The 19423-nt window shown below is 34.5% G+C and overlaps 1 protein-coding gene and 2 pseudogenes across 1 annotated transcript; all 3 read right to left on the reverse strand.

The window, feature by feature from the left end:
* LOC115994911 lies at nucleotides 1–2930 on the reverse strand. The gene is made up of 5 exons (XM_031119252.1): nucleotides 2543–2930; nucleotides 2325–2428; nucleotides 1492–2222; nucleotides 553–769; nucleotides 1–285 (listed from the first exon to the last, which is right to left on the reverse strand). Exons 1-5 carry the CDS (start codon nucleotides 2928–2930, stop codon nucleotides 1–3), a joined length of 1725 nt encoding a protein of 574 aa, XP_030975112.1.
* A 2595-nt stretch (nucleotides 2931–5525) lies between these two features.
* On the reverse strand, nucleotides 5526–6128 carry LOC115981773 (annotated as a pseudogene).
* Nucleotides 6129–9489: 3361 nt separating this feature from the next.
* Nucleotides 9490–12552, reverse strand: LOC115994920 (annotated as a pseudogene).
* Between the last annotated feature and the right edge of the window lie 6871 nt (nucleotides 12553–19423).

The raw sequence follows: 19423 nt of genomic DNA on the forward strand, positions 1-19423 counted from the left end.
TTATTTAGCAATCCTCCTTGTGTAATCAGCACTTCGAAGTATAGCTCTGAGTGGACGTTGAGTCAGGACAACAACTGTGTGTGCTTGGAAGTAATGGGGAAGCTTTCGTGTACCATGCACCACCGCCAAGATGGCTTTCTCCAATGGTAGATAACAAACCTTGGCCTCATCTAGTGACTTACTCACATAGTAAACTGACCGTTGTATGCCACTGTTAACTTGTATCACTACCAAACTTACAGCATGAGGGGCCACAGTGATATAGGCAAACAGGACCTCATCCACCTCAGGAATGGACATGATAGGTGATCAAGATAGATATTCCTTAAGTTGCTGAAAAGCCAAAGCACACTCCTCAGTCCACTAAAATCCCTTTCACTTATTCATTAAAAGGAAGAAGGGTCTGCATCTATCCGCTGATCGTGAAATAAACCGGTTTAAGGTAGTAGTCATTCCGATAAGCTTTTGGACCTCTTTAGGATTCCGAGGTGGTTGTAAACTGTTAATGGCTTTGATTTGATTGGGATTGACCTCAATTCCCCTGTGAGTTACCATGTAGCCCAAGAACTTGCCCGATCCTACACCAAATGAGCACTTGGAAGCGTTTAGGCACAACTTATGATTCCTCAAAATTTCAAAGATGTTTTCGAGGTCTCCCATATGCTCAGACACCACCTTGCTCTTCACCACCATGTCGTCTATACACATCTCAATACTCTTGCCCAACTGTGGTTCAAACATTCTCTTATCATCCTTTGATAAGTAGACCCTGCATTCTTCAAACCGAAGGGCATCACTTTGTAGTGGTAGTTTTCAATGGGAGTGACAAAAGCTATCATTTCCTGATCGTCCAAGGCTAGTGGTATTTGATGGTATCCTTGAAAGGCATCTAAGAAGCTCATTCGAGGGTGTCCCACTGTTGTATCCACCAACTGATCTATTTGAGGCATAGGAAAGGGATCTTTTAGGCAATCCTTATTCAGATTTGTGAAGTCTACACACACTCGCCACTTCCCGTTCTTTTTTTTCACCACGACAGTATTGGCTAGCCATTCCTAGTAGAAAACTTCCTTGATTGCCCCTACCTGTTTGAGCTTCATCACCTCATCTTTAACAATATCTACATGTTCCTTGGATGGGCGTCGAGGTGATTGCTTTTTAGGGGTGATGGATGAGTTAACATTTAAATGATGGCAGATGAAGCTTGAGTCCACCCCCTGTGCTTCGTAAGCATTCCATGCAAACATGTTAACATTTTTCCTAAGAAAATATACTAGCTTTTCCATTTCCTAAGGTGGTAGCTGAGTTCCGATCAAAAAGAACTTCTCTGAGTCATCACTGACCATAACCGTTTCTAAATCTTCACTCTTTGCCTCCTCAGTTGGTCCATTTATAGGCAATGCCGGAGCCTTTGATTGCTATAAGCCCCCTCCAGTAGAGGCTGATAACTCAACTTCAGGTTGATGAAAGATGGCAGCCACTAGGCATTACCTGGCTGTGGATTGACTCCCCACAATTTCTTCAATGCGACCCCCTGACGAAAATTTCATCTTTTGGTGCAGAGTGGAAGAGATGGCCTCTAGGGCATGAAGTTGAAGTCTAGCCACAATGGCCGTGTAGGGGGAATAGGCGTCCATCACGATGAAATTTACCTCCACCACTTCTGAACCAACTTGCACAGGTAGTCTTATCATACCCCTTAGAATGACTACCTTCCCATCAAAACTTACCAAAGGAGAATTGTTGGTCGTCAAGTCCTCGGGTCTCAAACTCAACCCCTTATATAGGTTAGGGTACATAATTTTGGCACCACAACCTTGATCCACCATTACCCTCTTCACGTCAAACCCACCAATCTTGAGCGTGACCACCATAGCATCATTATGGGGCTGTATGGTCCCAATCTTATCTTCATCTGAAAAACTTATTGTCGGTTGAATATCCATTATAGCCCTCATCAGCTCTAGATTATCATCCTCGACGGATAGCCGAGCCACAGACATCACTCTGGAGGGACAATAACCGGTCCTCTCGGGAGTAGTAAAAATGACATTAATCGTTCTCAAAGGAGGTCTTGAAGAAGCATCTCTCCGAGGATCCAAGCCTGTGTGGCCCATCTGGCCACTAGAATGGTGTAAAAGCTGCTTTAACTTTCCTTCTTGGACCAATTGGTCTAAATGGTCCCATAAATTTCTACAGTCCTCTGTGGTGTGTCCCTGGTCCTATTGGTATTGGTAATAAAGGCTCTAGTTACGCCACATGGGGTTTCCAATCATCTTATTTGGCCATGTGAAGAACGGATCATTCTTAATCTTCTCTAGAACCTGATGCACCGATTCTCGGAACACCGCATTAACTGCCTGAGTATTAGCAGGCCCTAACTGCCCAGCAAAGTCTCTCCGAGGTCGGTTATTATTGTTGTACCGGTCTGACCTAAAATACTTCCACTCCTAAGGGATAACCTTAACTTTTCCTTTTCCCAGCTATTGGTCTTCCTTGACCCTCTTGTATTTATCAATCTAGTCCATGAGTTGGCACACACTGGTGACAGGTTTGCCAGTTAAAGACTTCCTTAAATCGTGCTCGGTTGGGAGGCCGGCCTTGAGGGTACTGATGGCGACGTCATCAAAGTCACCATCTATCTCATTGTACATATCGCAGTATCTATCCAAATACATTTTCAAGGTCTCTCCCTCTCGCATGGATATGGATAGTAGTGAGTCCAAGGGCCGAGGTACCCTACTGCACGTGATAAAACGAGAGCTAAAGGCACAGGTGAGCTCCTTAAAGGAACTTATGGAATTGGACCTTAGGCCATCGAACCATCTCATCACCACAGGTCCCAAACTGGATGGGAACACCTTGCACATCAAGGTTTCATCCTTAGAATGAACAACCATTCTCTGACTGAAATGGCTCACATACTCCATCAGGTCCGTTCATCCATTGTAGATGGTGAATGTTGGTTGATGGAAATGTTAAGGAAGAGTTGCTCTTTCAATCCTGCGCGTGAAGGATGATTTGGAAATTTGGTTCAACGTTTTGCCCATAGCAACATTTCTTAGTCCTCTGCGAGTTAGGCTTTTGTATCTGCATTCACGATGGTGTTCCTCTTCATATGAGAAAGACTCACTAGGAGGAGTCCTTGACCTACGTCGATAACTACCATCCTTCTCATCATCAGTAGAGGAGTTAGACCGGGAGGGAGTTCGTCTTTGTCGTGCATGACGTAATTCCTTCTTTAGATGGTCAATTTCCCTTTGCATGGCTCTGTTGTTTTGCTCCTGAAAGACGTGACTCCCAACTTGAAAGTGACTTTTACTAGTATGTGTAGTGTGTATACTACCTTTTCGATCTTGCTTGCATTCAAGGTTAAGGAAGTCATCTTGTCTCTAGGAACCCATGGATTCTTGTTGATGGGGACCTGATTCTACCATAATTAAACGTCACACTCACTATTACACAAGTTCTTCCCACAGATGACACCAATTTTAGGGACACATTTTGCAGCCCAAGCCCAAGATGTATGGGATTTTGGCCCAGTGAACCCAGTACAATAAATTTGTAGAGAGTGGGTCGAAGAACTAGGTCCTAATGAATTTGACAACGGCTAGTATGGATTTAAAAGATGATCAAGTAAGAACAGAGAAAATAAAGTTGAATGAATTCACTGTCCGATGAGGTATTTTGTCATACAAATCAATAACAGTTGGATACAAGTATAATTTTAATTGCTACAATATTCTTCCTCTATTTTTCCGATCCCTTCCTCATGGAAGGTCTCTTACATTATATAGCTCCCTTTGAACCATCTTAATCTTGCACTTGTTGATCATCTGAGCTCTTATTTGAGTACTTGTCCCATTAGACATCCTCTTTGACTTTCTGTGAGTTGTGGTAGCCAAGGCAACACTGTTCAGAGGTCTTCTCCATATAAATGCGGCCAGAAAAGTAGCTGTAGTGCATTCAATGCGGTGGTAGCAGCTTTTCCTTAGATATTTTTGGATTCCCCTCCTTCTCGTATGTTCATGATACACGTCCCTATCACTGAAGTTTCATGGAAGGTCACTCTGATCATTGGAATACATATTTAAGCTGTACTTATCGTATCCAAGTAGATATTCCTCCTCGGACAATCTTCCTATTTGCATCTTGCTCATTAAATCCTGAGCCTGAACCGTCCTTTACCATTCGTTCCTCCTCAGACCGCCCACACTCTCAAACAAGGCCCAATGCCCAATATATAATTTAGGCCCTTAATCCTACATTTCTTTTCTATGTAAGAGAATAAGTAACTAAGTATATCGTAGTGGTTAGAGTTTAATTTTAAATCAAACCCACTTGTGCCCATGTTCTAAACCTATAATGAGTTTATGAACACCCCTAGGATTAGATTCCAGGTCATTTATAATAACAAATGAATTTGTTAACGAAGCTACTTTTCACCCACTAAATTAATATGCATAACAACTAAAAAGATATTGTGGATTGAAAATAGAGTGATTACGGGGATAATATAAATTTTATGAGACAGAGGGGAATGTTGGATATATTAGAGCTAATTAGGGCAATACAAATTTTAAAGCCCAAACTTGTACTCAGATTAAGCAACATAGTCCCCTTAAATTTTGGAGGTAAAACTTAGAAGCTAGGGGGCTGTTTGGATTGAGTTTTTTGATAACTCAATTCTCAGTTTCCATAACTCATAACTCAAAAATGGTGGGACCCATAGCAAAAAGGTTGTTTGGCCAAACGATAACTCTGTTTCCATAACTCTGTTTCCATCACTCAATTCTCTGATTTTTGAGTTATGAGTTATGGAAACTGAAAACAACAAAAGGCTGTTTTCAGTTTCCATAACTCATAACTCAATGGCATTTCTGTAAATAAACACACATGAGGGACCCACAGCCGTAACTTTTGACCACCTTTTGACTTTTTTTTTTTTTTTTTGGGTTGGCGTTGGCTGTTTTTTTTTTTTTTTTTTTTCCTTTTTCTTTCTTTTCTGGGGTTGGCGTTGGCTTTTTTTTTGTTGGCGTTGGCTGTCTCTTTTTTTTCTTTTTCTTTTTGGTTGGCGTGGCTTTTTTTTTTTTTTTTTAGTACCTAGACTCACCAAACTTAGTGATAAAAAAAAAAAAAAAAAAAAAAAAAAAAAAAAAAAAAAACCAGACCGAACAGCCAACCCAGGAGGGAAAAAAAAAAAAAAAAGAAGAAGCTGCTAGTGAAAAAAAAAAAAAACACTGTACCGTGACAGGTGTGGGCCCTCCAAATAGTGTGAAAAATAGTGAGTGATGAAAACTGAGTGATGAAGGCAAACGGATGTGAAAAATTGAGTGATGAGTCATGAGTGATGAGTTATGAGTGATGAGTGATGAGTGATGGAAATTGAGTGACGAAAATTCCTTACCCAAACAGGCCCTAGGCTTGTAATAACACTTTTCTTAATTTTTTATTTATTTTATATTGTATATTCACCGAAAAATAAAACATAAAAATTTATATTGTATAGCATAAGCGAACCCAAGATCGATATTATTCATGTCTTCTTTTTCTTTTTACCTTTTTTTATTTGAGTGAGTGATAGCTATTATTCTTGCCACAATAGCAAGTAAAAACTAAAAAAGGCAGAGAGCACAAAGAGTTAATTAGAATTAATATTGCAACACATAGACATTATACTCAACTATGGCATCCATTGTTATGGAATTGAACGTGTAAGTCCTGGCTTGAACATAACCCCTAGCAAATCTGAAAAGCCCGCTGCCTCCAATCACAGGCATCTTCTTGTGAAGACAATGCATAAAACCCTTGAGCCCTTCCTATCAATTTTGAGCTCAATTCAGGTCCTGCAGTCATTTGATCATCGATCATGTATGTTGCACCAAAGAATGTGCGTTGAAGTTGGAGGCCATTGGCACAATTTGAATTGCAGTAGCGTTACGGCCACTAACAGTGTCATGCCAATAGAAGTGAATATGGCTATATTTCTCTTTTTTGAGCCCAATAACCTTCCTGTCTAGGGTTCTAATATAACCGTGATCTTCTCCAGTGGCAAGAATCACGGAAAAGGACGAGAAAGGAGAGAAAATGAAGAGTTTTGTGATTAAAAGGGGAAGCATTCTAGCCATGGTGACAGGGTCGGCTGAACCTATAGGCCACTTAGGCAGTGGCCTAAGGCACCCACTGATAAAGAGGCCCCCAAATAATAATAATATATTATATAATATCCCATTAAAAAAGTATATAGTTTGAAAAAAAATTGTCTTAATCTTGAATATTTTCTCACACATGAAACTTATTCCGATATTGATGGCTTAAATTTATTTTCAGAACTAAAAGTTTTAAAAGAAATTTTGCAAATAAATGAAAACCCTCCAATTAATGTACTAAATTATATAAAGAGGCTAGAATCTTTTCCAAATGCATGTATTGCTTTCAGAATATTACTAACTATACCTGTTACAGTTGCTTCCGCATAAATAAGTTTTTCAAAATTAAAATTAATAAAATCCTATTTAAGATCAACTATATCACAAGAAAGATTAAGTGGATTAGCCATATTACCAATTGAAAAGGAAATGTTAGCGGAACTTGAATGCAAAAATTTAATTAGTAATTTTGCCTCTCAAAAAGCAAGAAAAATAAATTTTAATTGAAAAAAATATATGAATTTATAATTAAATATAATAAAATGCCACATTTAAAGATTTCGTCTAGGGCTCCTAAATTCATTGAGCCGGCCCTGCATGGTGGGTACTAAAATATGGTGTCAATGGCTACTCAAAGTGGTTCACAAGTTCTAAAGTTATCCTAGGTTGATGTCCTTATAAATGGTGTGTATAGCTTATCTTGTACAATTAGGTCTCTTTTCGTTGTCATTGTAAAATGACCAGGCAATCCTACCATTTCACTATGTATAGTAATATTGAGATTTAAGTGTTTAGCAAGTAAATATGACTGGTTTCCAGTATAAAATTTAGAAAGCTTGAATTGATCTTCTAGAAATATTTTGCACCCATGACAAAAACAAAATCCAATGTAGTTTGCTGCGCCTAACTCTTGAACTAAAATGACGGCCCCTCTATCACCAACTTTTGGGCATGCTGTCTTATGTGGTGGGCCTCACTGTCACTCCCTACACTCAACACAATCGACCAAAGGGAACAAGTTTTTTTGCTCCAATCAGTTGTAAGCCTGTAAATCAGAGCTTAGAAACAAATGAGTCTTAGCTTAGAAACTGGGATCAAATCATAGTTTGCAAGATGCTACAGTGAGCCACTTCATTTGCTTCATGTGGCATCATCACATCTATTGAAGTAATTGAAGCTGGGAGAGGCAGTCCACAATTACACACAAAAAAGTGCAGATTTGTCATTTCCTTTATTTTCTTAGTGTATGTTTGGATAGTGCGTTTCACGTCTGCGTCCGCATTTTCCTTTTTTTCTTTTTTTTTTTTCAACCGCATATTGTTGACTTTTCAGCCATGAACAGTGATTTATGTACTGTTCACGGGTCCTACAAACTCCACTTTTTATCAACTTTTTCATTAAAAATGGGTCCCACGGTACTATTTACACATTTAAAAATTATTTTGCTACAGTGTTTTCAGTTTTCAGTTTTCAGTTTCAGCAAAATAAGTTCTATCCAAACAGACCCTTAATATACAAGTAAGCTCATGACATCCCGGAGAGGCAAGAAGAAGAAGAAGAAGACAACAAGGAATGTGTCTTAGAATGAGTTTTTAATAATCGATCAATTATTTTTTTTATGAAAAATTATCAAGTACTTGAATACAAATTGAAAACTATAACTCTTGAAATAAAAAATATGTCATTACTCTTGAGAGTAAATACTCAATTATCATGTGAAAAGTAGGTCTCATCATGCATTTATATGTGAATGCTCTGTAAAATACGAGAGCATTACTTAATTATGTCATTCAAGGAAAAAAAAAAAAAAATCTTCTCAATTGAGTTCATATTGTGGCTTCAAACTTCAAACCACAATTATCAAAACTGAACTAGTGATTGACCCAGTTAAAAAACTAGTTTATTGGTGCTCTAGTTCAACCCGTGATTTATTTGTTGATCCGTAAATTTATTAATTAACTAATTAATGTATTTATAAATTGAAAAAATAAAATAAAAATAGGTCATTCAACTAAATTATAACTATACAAATACATGACAAGAAATAAATTTAGAAAATTTCAATAACTAAATGGATTATTTGTGTAAATTATCCAATATCCAAATCATATAGTCGAAATTACATATCTCATAGGAGTTCATAATAAATTAAAACATTTCTAGCAAATATTTATATGGTTAAATTTGTTTCAATAATATGTGAAAATGAAATAATTATAATATATAGATAAATGCTATTAAGTCATCTATTCTTATAAATTACAAGTTGAAGTTTACATTACAATTTTGAAGTAACCCAACAAGTAATAAATTCTAATTGCACAAAGAAATATACTCCAAAATTAAATAAAATCAGATTATAATTTATAAATAATATAATAAAATTATAAAAATAAAAGCTTATAAATAAATGAAGAATATTACCTTGACTTTGATGATCAATGGTTGAAAGCCTAAAGTATTTGAAAGTTCATACAGATTTTTTTTTTTTTTTTTCTTTTGGATAAAGTTCAAGTAAAAAAAAAAAAGTAAATAAATGATGCCAAAAAAGTAAAAGAAGACAAAATAATTTAGTAGAGAATGGCCCATGTAGTGAGGCAGGCCGCAGGTAGACTGTAATTGTAGGGAAGAACTGGAAGCTTAGGTTTATAAATTTAAAATAAATAAATAAATAAATAAAAGGATAATTACACTTTATCCACATGTGGTTTGCCTCTAATTTGACTTGTCTACCTGTGATTTCAATTTTGACATTTTACCTACCTATGATTTCCTCCATTACTGATCTGTAACCCACCTCTCCTTCAGCCGTTACTCAAACATATAATATGTCAAAAACAAAAACTCAAACAGATCAAAACGCTCCTCACATGAAGAAAATGCACAAACATGAAGAACATACGCCCACAAAACTAATACAAATCAAATCAAGCAATACCATCCAACTTGCTCACCAAACTAAGATCTTAGATCCAAGGCAGTAAATCTACAAAAACAAAACAGACTACAACACCTCAAACTACATTATAGCATCTAGGATTTTTGTTTTTATCTATTTTCTGGGTATTCAAATTTTTCCCAAGAAAATCAAGATTTTCTTTCCAAATAAATACTAAAAAATCAAAAATCAAAACAAAAATCCAAATGAAGCCAAGCACATGGAAACAAGCACAAAAATAAAGAAAAGAACTCAGATAGAAATTTCTTTCCACCATTTTTTTCTTAGTATCCAAATGAAAATCCACCAGTTTTCCAACCATGAAAATCAAGTCCAACTATGAAAACCTAGCCAAGAAAGCACCATGAAAAACCCAACCATGAAACACCGTGAAAAACCGAGCTATGAAAACAAAGACTTAACCAACCCAGCTATGATCTCCGCATACACCTCACTGTTCCACTTCCTCTTCACCAATTGCTCCCTAAGGCGCACTGTAGCTTCAACCACACTTTCCTCACTATCGTGCACTGCCGAGTCCACGATTCCCATCCTCACCGCCTCTTCTCCCTTAACCTTCCTCCCGGTCAACAATATATCACGCCGAGCCAAGGCGGAGCCAATCTTTGACCTCATCAAAGCCGTGAAGTAATCTGGGAAAGTGAGGCCAATATCGACCTTGCTCATGTACAGCACGCCTCGATCGTGCCTCATCAGGACGTAGTCCTGGCTAAGCACGAGGAGGAATCCGGCGACGGCGGCGGTGTGACCGGGGAGGGCGACGATTGTGGGCATAGGGAGGGAGAGGAGAGCAAAGATGACTGGTTTGAAGGAAGCAACCATGTGGTGGAGTCAATCAACGGCACCGGAGGAGGAGCTGACAGATAGGGCCCATGCAAGGTCAAAGCCGTTGGAGAAGAATTTGCCATAGGCGGTGGTGATGAGTGCGGATCCATGGATAGCCTGGGATTTGACATGGGAGAGAGCGAAGATGAGAGTTAGGTTGAAACGGTATTGCTTGATTTGATTTGTATTAGTTTTCTGGGCATATGTTCTTCATGTTTGTGTATGTTCTTCATGTGAGGAGTGTTTTGACTTGTTTAGGCTTTTGTTTTTGACATATTATATCTTAGAGTAACAGCTGAAGGAGAGGTGAGTTACGGATCAGTAATGGAGGAAATCATAGATGGGTACAGTATCAAAATTGAAATCACGGATAGGCAAGTCAAATTAGAGGCAAACCACGGGTTACTCTCACAATTGTTGTCTTCTTACTCCTTCAATGTTAATTACTTTTTTTTTTTTTTTTTTTAGACAGAGTTTCAATATATGGGATTCGATCGTGATGATAGAGCACTTTATTATTAGACCAAGATATCAATCAGTTTTTAGTGTAGACGAAGATTAAATCTCATATCTCTTATTCAATCATCAGAGACTTTACCAGTTAAGTTAACTGAACCCACTAATTATTATTTACTTTATAATGGCATTCAAATTTATAAATAAAAAAACTTTATGAAGGGCATTCACATCAACCAGTGCAAAACTTTATGTATATTTTAATAAAAGAATCTATTTTTTTATTTAACATATTTATTTTTCAAAATATTTCATATTAGATTATTTCTTTTACACCACATTTAATTAAAATATCAAATTTTCTTGATTTTTAAATTTTTAAATTTTCTTCTTCTTTACACACAACAATCATCATCCATTCTTTGTCTTTATCCTTAGTATATATAAAGAAAAAGAATAAAAAATTAAATACAAAATAAATAGTGTTAATGTAAATTTACACAGTTAACCGTAGCAACTGTGTATTTTTGCACAACTTTGCATGACCTGATGTGGGTGAATTTTGAGCTTGGTTGGCTAAAATGTGTTTCTATTTCTATTATACAAGCACGAACGCGAGTGCTCTAAAATTGTGTAAAAATATATTGTAGGGACAAGGGGTCCAAAAGTATATGTTGGGTCTTAGGTTTGACCAAGGTGGCTCAATAATCCTAAAATAGATCAACAGTAAGGAAGATGTAAGATTTTGAACTTTACAAGCAAGCTATGACTGTGAAAGATGGGGAAAGTAAGCCGAAGAATAGTATTTCTTCAGATAACGAGGTGGAGGTCAGAAAGTGTGTTCTATCATCCAGAATGATATTTTAGGAAGTTCTATTGATAGGGGTATGAACTGTGAACATACAGGACAAATGGGAGGTGAGAAATATCCAAGAGAAAGCTGTTACCATCACATTAAATACTCTGCAGCTAATTCTTTAGCTGCATTAATGAGGAAGTGATACCTGAACAGTAACTTTCAGCCTTACAACTACTCCCTAAAGACTTTAGGAGAGGGCTAATATGACAAGGATCAGGATCAACAATCTGATTTACACGTGAAGTGTAGAGATAAAGAAAAGAGGAGAGTATAAAATAGGGAGGAACCTCTAAAATAAGGGGATCGAAAAATTAAGAGAGAAACACTGTAGCAATCCAAAACTGAACTTGTAATCAAACTTGAGAATCAATATATAAGAACTAATCTCAGACTGTGCCGATGACAAATTTCTTTAGATTAAACCAGTCTATCTCCATTTTTTTGTCATCTGAATCCACTTTACTTGTTATTTGATTCATTAAATCTCAGTTTTCCAACCCACTCTCTACAAATTCATTTATCCTTTAGGCTAAGGACTCAAATTGCGTCCTTACATATATGGTTACTATAGTAATCATGTAATTTTATATTAGCATTATTCATTTTGCATTTAATTTTTTATTACTACTTTACGTATGCTGAGGATGAAAGAAGAGAGTGAATGGTGGTTGTTGTGTATGAAGAAAGAGAAACAATTAAAAAAATTAAGGAAAAAAAAAAGATATTTTAGTGAAATTTAGTGTAAAATAGATAATATGATGTATAGTGTTTTGAAAAGTGAATTTGTGAAATAAAAAAAAAAATTATACTAAAATAGACAAAAAATTTTACACAAATTGATACAAATGTTTAGGGAGGTTGAGTCTAGGAGTTCATTATCTACTTATATTTTGAGCTCGTGGCCCAAGTCAAGGACTCAAGTTGTTCGAGGAGAGGAAATCTTGGTTAGAAGAGACTGCGTTATTAAACAAAAAGGTTAGTTTTGGTTATAATGGCTCAAAAGGGTGAACTGAAGATAAATACCTCCTCGGCTAGCCAAAGCTGAGGTCCGAAGAGGTGGTCTATCGCCCAGAGTAACGTTCCAGGAAGTTCCGTTGATACAGATAGGCATTATGAAGATATCAGACAAGAAAGGGTCTCGAAATATCTCAGGGGAAAACTGCTGCCACTGCATTAAATGCACTGCAACTAACTCTCTGGCTGCATTAATGTGGAAGTGATACCTGAAGAGTGGTTATCAGTCTTACAACTACTACACAAGACTTATGGAAGGTGTTGATGGGACAAGTATCAACACCAGACATCTAACATGCACATGGAGTACAAGGATGAGAGGAGAAGGAAGTATAAAAGGAAGAAGAGGTAATAGGAGAAGGAGATCGAGAAAAAGAGAGAAAATTACTGTAGCCTCAAGAACTGATTTTGTAATCAAATCTGAAAGAAATATATAAGAACGAATCTCCTCGGACTTTGCCGAGGGTGATTTTCTTCATTATAAATCTGTTCATTTACATCTCATTGGCATCTAAATCTACTTTTGTGTCTGTTTGATTCATTAGAGCCCAGTTTTCCAATCCATTCTCTACAAATTCATTATTTTGGGCTTTTTGGGCCTCAGTCCATCTATCTGTTGGCCTAGAAATTCAAATCTGATCCTTACAAAATGCTTTAAGGACCACAACAATCTACACACAATTACTTGATCATATGCAGGTCAACTATTATTACTCTCTTTTTCTTGGTATTGCATGGGCTAAAGTAGTACTTCTATTCAAATGGTAGCAAATGCTGACAGATCAAATGTACTTCTTGTTTAACCACCAATTCAGTACGGTTTTTATAACTATGCTTCAATCATACACCTCTACACTTTATTTGACAGAATTTTGAAATATATGTGTTGTGTATATTTTCAAATGGTATCTCTCTTCTCTTTTGAAAAAATAGAAGATGATAACTTCAACACATGGAAGGAGAGGATTCAGATTAGGGTAGAGCATCCATATTGTGTAACGTACGATCTTCATCCATTTGCAAGAGACTCAAAAGGGGGAAAAAAGTCTCAAATCCTGAAATCCTCATTGGTCCAAAAATATGAGTTAAATGCCCATACTATTTGTGTTATTTTTCTGGCTCAAAACAAGAGGCAGTAGAACCACATTTTTGGCCCATTTACTGTTTCTCGTCACATATGGTTGTTGACAGTACTTGCATGTGGAAAAGAGAAAAGCCCACTTTCTGGCCTATGGGCTATGGCTGTCTTTTTGTTATTTGCCATTGATTTTTTTAACCCTCAGTGATCCTTGTTTTTTCTAGCCAAGTTTTCATACCTCAACTGATGGAACCAGGTATCCTTCATTGTTTGGGTTCTAGTTAGTTCAACTAGTATAATTTTTGGTCATTGAATAAGAGATTTGATATTCAATCTTTACCTACGCCAAAAACCAATTAGTGTCTTAGTAAAAAAAAAAAATTTATTAGAAGCTCATTAGTTGAAGGTACTCTTTTTCTCCTCTTAAAACTTCCATTACCAAATGTAAGTTATTTTCTTTCTCCCAAAAAAAAAAAAAAAGTGGAAGTTATTTTGATGTTGTGTTCATAATACTATTTAATTTAGGTGTCCATGCTTCACTACTTTAGCCCATATAAGGCCTGATTCCAATTTCGGCCTATCTTGGTTTAGCCCATCTCAGGAATGCCTTTATTCGTACGGTATGATTGACTATTTGCTTCTTCTTCTTTTTTTCCTTTTTTTTTTTTTTTTTTTTTTTTTTTTGAGGGAGGATTGACTATTTACTTGATTAATTTAAGTCTCTCAGTCTTTTCTTTCACAATTATCATGGACCTATAAATGAAACAATTGGCTATAAATTTGTGACAAATATGTATCAATCAAAACCACAACTATCAAGATCCATTATTATGGATTGCATTTCATGTCCAAGCAGGTAGTCCCTGACATATTTTACACTTTCAAAATAATGCTATATTTTCTCCCAAAAAAAATGCTATAATAATTAATAACTAAACTATAAAAATTTATATTGTTTGAATTAATGTTTTCTCATATGTAGTAAACACTATAATTTTTTTTTTTTTTACCCCTTCACATATATACTATAATAATCTGTGGGGAGACGAGGATCCCAAAACAGGTGAATAGGCAGTTAGGATTATTTCCGAGGAGCTAAAGTTCGAAAAGGTGATTTAGGGCGATGATATCGTGGTTAGAAGGGAGATTGGAGTAACTTACTTGATAAAGACTCTGAAGACATACCTCAGACCTCGGACCTCGGAGGGGCGAGCATTAGTTGTGTAAAGGGGGCAGAGCAAAACCGCCAAAAAGGGAGGAAGGCTGACTTGACACGGAGTACAAGAAAGATGAAGGAAGAAGGATGTAGAAGCCATCCCTTCTGCATTAAATACCGAACAGCAACTTCTCTGGATGCATTAATGAGAAGGTGACCGTGAATAGTGGAAGCACAACTAAGATTTTAGTGTAAATCTTGCTAGTATGTTCTAGATGGGACAAGAAACCTAGGAATCTGATCCCAACCCTCCAAGTGTAGAATCCATATGCATTTGAGCTAGATAATAAAGCAGGAAAAACATTTGGAGAGGAGAGGAGAAAAAAGAGAGCTAAAAAGTAAGGAAGAGAGTTCATACTTTCTGTAATACCTTCCTCAGAATAGACCTGAGGATCCACACTTGTGCTTTTCTTTAATCAACTTTCAAGCTGATCATCAATGAAATCAACAACATTTCTTTCTTAGTTCTATGAAATAAGCTTATTTAATCTTAGCACTTGGAATTATTCAAGTAGACTTGACTTCCCATCTCTCAAGAAATGAATTGTGACAACATATAGCTAAAAAAAAAATCATCTTACTCAATCCATAAGTTTTTCTTTTGCTTTTTGGTTCCTACATAATCAATAACTAAATTATAAAATTATATTATCTGAGTTAAATAAAAATAATGATTTTTTTGGTATCATCTTGTAAAAAGCTAAATTCACCAATCTTGTATTGTTAAAAATTAGATTAAATTACAAGTTACACCTTTAAAATTTTGGGTAATTTTGATTTTACTCCTTAAAGTTTGAAATTAGATCCACCCACCTAATATTACATATCATTTAGATTTAAGTTCTTCCATCCATATCATTTTCTCAACCAAAAAAAAAAAAAGCTCTTCCATAAGTATTCGTGAAATGCCACCTCAACTCAAAATGATATAGATTTATGAATCCAAAACTTGAAACTTTAATAGGCAAAATCAAAATTATCCAAACTTTAAGGGTGTAAATTGCAATTTAATATAAAAAAAATAGTATATGCATAATTGCCAAGAGTCTTATAACTCAACTGATACCTCTTGGTGCTTTCAACGAAAGTACTTAAGGTTCTAATCCCCCATTAAAGCTATTGAATCATCCCAAAATAAATAAATGACATGGCTTTAATAGGGTTCAAGATGATGTAGAAGAAACGGTTTTGTTTAGAGCTTAGTTGGTACTTGACAAACACCTTGTCATAGTGCGTTGACAAAAAGACTTAAAACCAAATGATGGTAACATCAAGGGTATGGATTCAAATTTTGAAATTTTAGGAGTCAAAATCAAAATTAGCGCAAATTCTAAGGGTGCAAGTTGCAATTTAATCTAAAATTTATATACGTGTTTACTATGAAATGGATTGTTTATATTACTAATAAATTAAAAATATATAATTTGATATTTTATGAATTTATTTACAAACTTATACAACCAATCCCAAATCTATATAGGTATATTTTAAACATGTATGCATATAACATTAAATATTCTTTCATTGAGTCTCATATTTGCAAACTTGTTTATAAGTTTTTTTTTTTTTTTAATGAATTGTTTATGAGCATATTATTATGTTTGATCTCTGTATGTTTAATAATCAAGCCTAAATTTAGGCTTAAGCTTAGCTCATAAATAAATGAACATAAAAAACTTGTTTTTTTTTTATTATTATTAGTTTACAACCTTATTTATTACCATATAGGTTTTACTACTTTTTATAACAAAATCAAGCCAACTTAGCCAAGGCCCATATTATTTTTTTTCCTTATTGAGACACACACCACATCCCACAAAAAGAAAAATCTTTATTTGGAAAAGTTGGTGTAACTTTCATTCATTAAAAAAATTAAAAATTAAAAATTAAAAAAAAAAAAAAAAAAAAAAAAAAAAAGAAGAAAAAGAGGACAGAGGGGGTTGTTCGGTGTAACTTTCAATCAAACACCGCCTTTGGGCTTTTTGGGTCATAACTCAACCTTTTTCTACAACATTCTCTTTTCATAAATCAACAACAATCCACAATAGACAACCAAGTTAATCTCCTGCTTTTGATTCCTCAATTTTCCTTTCTTTTCATGAGCAATTTGCAAACTTCTTCGACGTGACCTAAATTTATGTTAGATTCCATTCATTTAGAACATTCGCTGGACCTTTGTGCTTTCCGAGGCATATATAAATATATGCGGTTTTTGACCTTTTGAATGGTCCACGTTGAGAAAGAATATTTGAGAAAATGTAATGAAAATTGAAAATAATGTAGTTACATACATTAATGTTTTATTTGGTAACATTGTTCTAATAATGTTATTTATATTTTTTGAAAATATATGTGGGTGAAAAAATGTATGAAAATACATGTAATATTATTTAAAAACTGAAAAATGTTACTTAAAATACCATACTAAACAACCCCTAAAATTTTCACTTTTTAAAAAAAAAAATTCCCAGACAAATCTTATCAGTGGTCTCTCCTAAAGCTAAAGGCCAAAGCTCTGAATTAATCGATTGATTAATGTCATGTATTACATACACAATGACGCTTTGAATCATAGCGAATCAAAGTGAAAGTTCAGCTCAAAAGCAAGAGTTTAATATATACTACTCATACCATATTAGACAATATATTCAGAAAAATAGGTTTTTTTTTTTTTTTTTTTTAATCTTAATGCATGTTCTGTCAAGGTTGGCAGACGTCACCGCTGACTTAAATCCATTCATCATGAACTATTAACCGACTTATAGTTTTTTAAGAATGACACTAATAATATGATGATGAATTAGATGATCCATGATCCTCTCTCTCTCTCTCTCTCTCTCTCTCTCTCTTCTAGCTTTGAATATCAGATTGTTTGCTTAGCCATTAAAAAAAAAAAGGATCATTTGATTTGTCAACCTTGATGGCAACCATTAATAATGATAATTCTATAAAAAAAACTATTAATAATAATAATAACAATAATGATTTTCTAGATATACTAGTCTCGTTTTGCGCATGTGATGAGACTTTTTTTTTTTTTGGTTTAGTGTCATAATTTTTCTTTTAAAAAAAAAAATTTATATAAGTTTGTTTTAAAAACATGGATTAGTAGAAGAGTATCCTATTTTGTAAATATTTTAAGTAAAATTGAAGATATATTTTTACCGGATTGTTCTATAGTTTTTTCCCTGTTAAACCTACGGTTTAAGGGTATTTTTAAATCACATAGAAGTTCAATCCAAATAAGGGAAGCCCTTTAATTAGTAATATGGATAACTCAAATAGAAGATCTTGACGTTGCCAACACCAAAAGCCTTGTATCTCAATGGTATCATTCACTTTTATTAATGAGAAGAATTTGAATTCGAATGCCTCTTCAACTCTTACCCACTTAATATAAGCACACCAAAAAAAATCAATGACAACTCTTCAAAACAAAATTAAAGTTGAATTCTTGAGCTTTAATCTGTTAAAATAGTCAAAACAAAATTAAATTTGAATTCTTAAACTTTAGCCATTTCTCTCTATCTCTTTAACTGTTTACAGATTTCATATACTCCTTAAATTCAGTTATGAAAATTTTCTATTGTTTCTGTTGTTTTTATCAATAATATTCAAATTCTTAATAATAATAATAATAGTAATAATAAAATAAATTAAAAATAGGACATCAAAGTTATTGAAGGTTTTTAAGAGTATTATCCAACAACATCCATAAGAAGTGATCATTTCCCAAAAATTTGGTTAGCTTGCTAGATTAATTGAGGAGAAAAACTGTTACATATAACCTGGGATTTTTAACCAAACCCCAATTCAATTTTTTTTAATGAGTAATTATAGGTTTACTGTTTACATTGTACTATCAATGTAAATCTTACATTGCTGGCTAGTACAATGTAATTTTTTATTTTTTATTATTATAATAGTCTCTATAATACTTATTTAATTGTTATCTACTAATATAAGGTTTTTAGTACACAGTTTTCTGAATTCAGTCAATGGAAACTTTCCTTTGACGATGGAAAATTTGGAACTTTAGAAATTCTATAATGATGGCCGCTGCGTTGACAAACATTTTTGATGTTGTGCCATTCTATGTTGTTAATAGTTGCACTTACATCTTATTCAAACAAGAGATATATATGCATGAAAATGAATAGAAATACTTTTCTAAAACTAGAGAACAAGCACCCTTGGATAGAAATTTCTGAATGATTTTTTTTAATATTTTTCATTTTAGAATCTTCTCATGTTATTTACTTTAGGTTCTCAATTAAATTCAATCATATAATAATGCAGGACAAACAATATTATTGTTTTTCAAAAACTATAAATTATAGTTTGGTCAACGCAACAACCTCATTTAAAAAAAAAAAACTGTATGCATTTTTTATTTTATTTTTATACTACGTTTTCTGTTGCTTCATGAATTGGCCCTTGTCCCCTTGAGATGACTGGTTATAAGAATTAAGAAGCATTAATCTAGAAAATAACGACAACTTCATTGGTAGCCGTAAAGAAGCTTTGAAATCATCACGAATATGCCTTCAAAAATCTACCTATCCAAGCTAAGCAGAAAGCACAAAATGGCACAAAATTGTACGTATCAATTAATTTAAACCAACTTATTGTTAATCCAATAACATACTTACATCTATACTGCTTAAGAAGTACGCTACTATTAGTTTTCAAAGGCACAAATAATCAAATAGATTGGATGATTATGTACATGGAAAATAGGGCATCCAAAGCGACATTAATTGGTGGGTGATAACTGATAAGCAAACGAAAGTAAATGATAATAACAAGCACTGAATAGAATGGAAAATGACTAATAAAATGGTCATCTCCGTGTGTTGATTGTTGA

The sequence above is a fragment of the Quercus lobata genome, chromosome 1 (assembly GCF_001633185.2).
Source record: "Quercus lobata isolate SW786 chromosome 1, ValleyOak3.0 Primary Assembly, whole genome shotgun sequence".
NCBI lineage: Eukaryota > Viridiplantae > Streptophyta > Magnoliopsida > Fagales > Fagaceae > Quercus > Quercus lobata.

Excerpts from the sequence above, each read along its gene's own strand:
- LOC115994911 (XM_031119252.1), bottom strand. The coding sequence starts at position 2,930 with ATGGAGTATGTGAGCCATTTCAGTCAGAGAATGGTTGTTCATTCTAAG. Across the intron at positions 2,223-2,324 it reads TCCGAGAATCGGTGCATCAG|GACCAGGGACACACCACAGA; the intron begins GTTCTAGAGAAG and ends CAATACCAATAG. Across the intron at positions 286-552 it reads GCAAGTTCTTGGGCTACATG|GTGGATGAGGTCCTGTTTGC; the intron begins GTAACTCACAGG and ends TCCATTCCTGAG.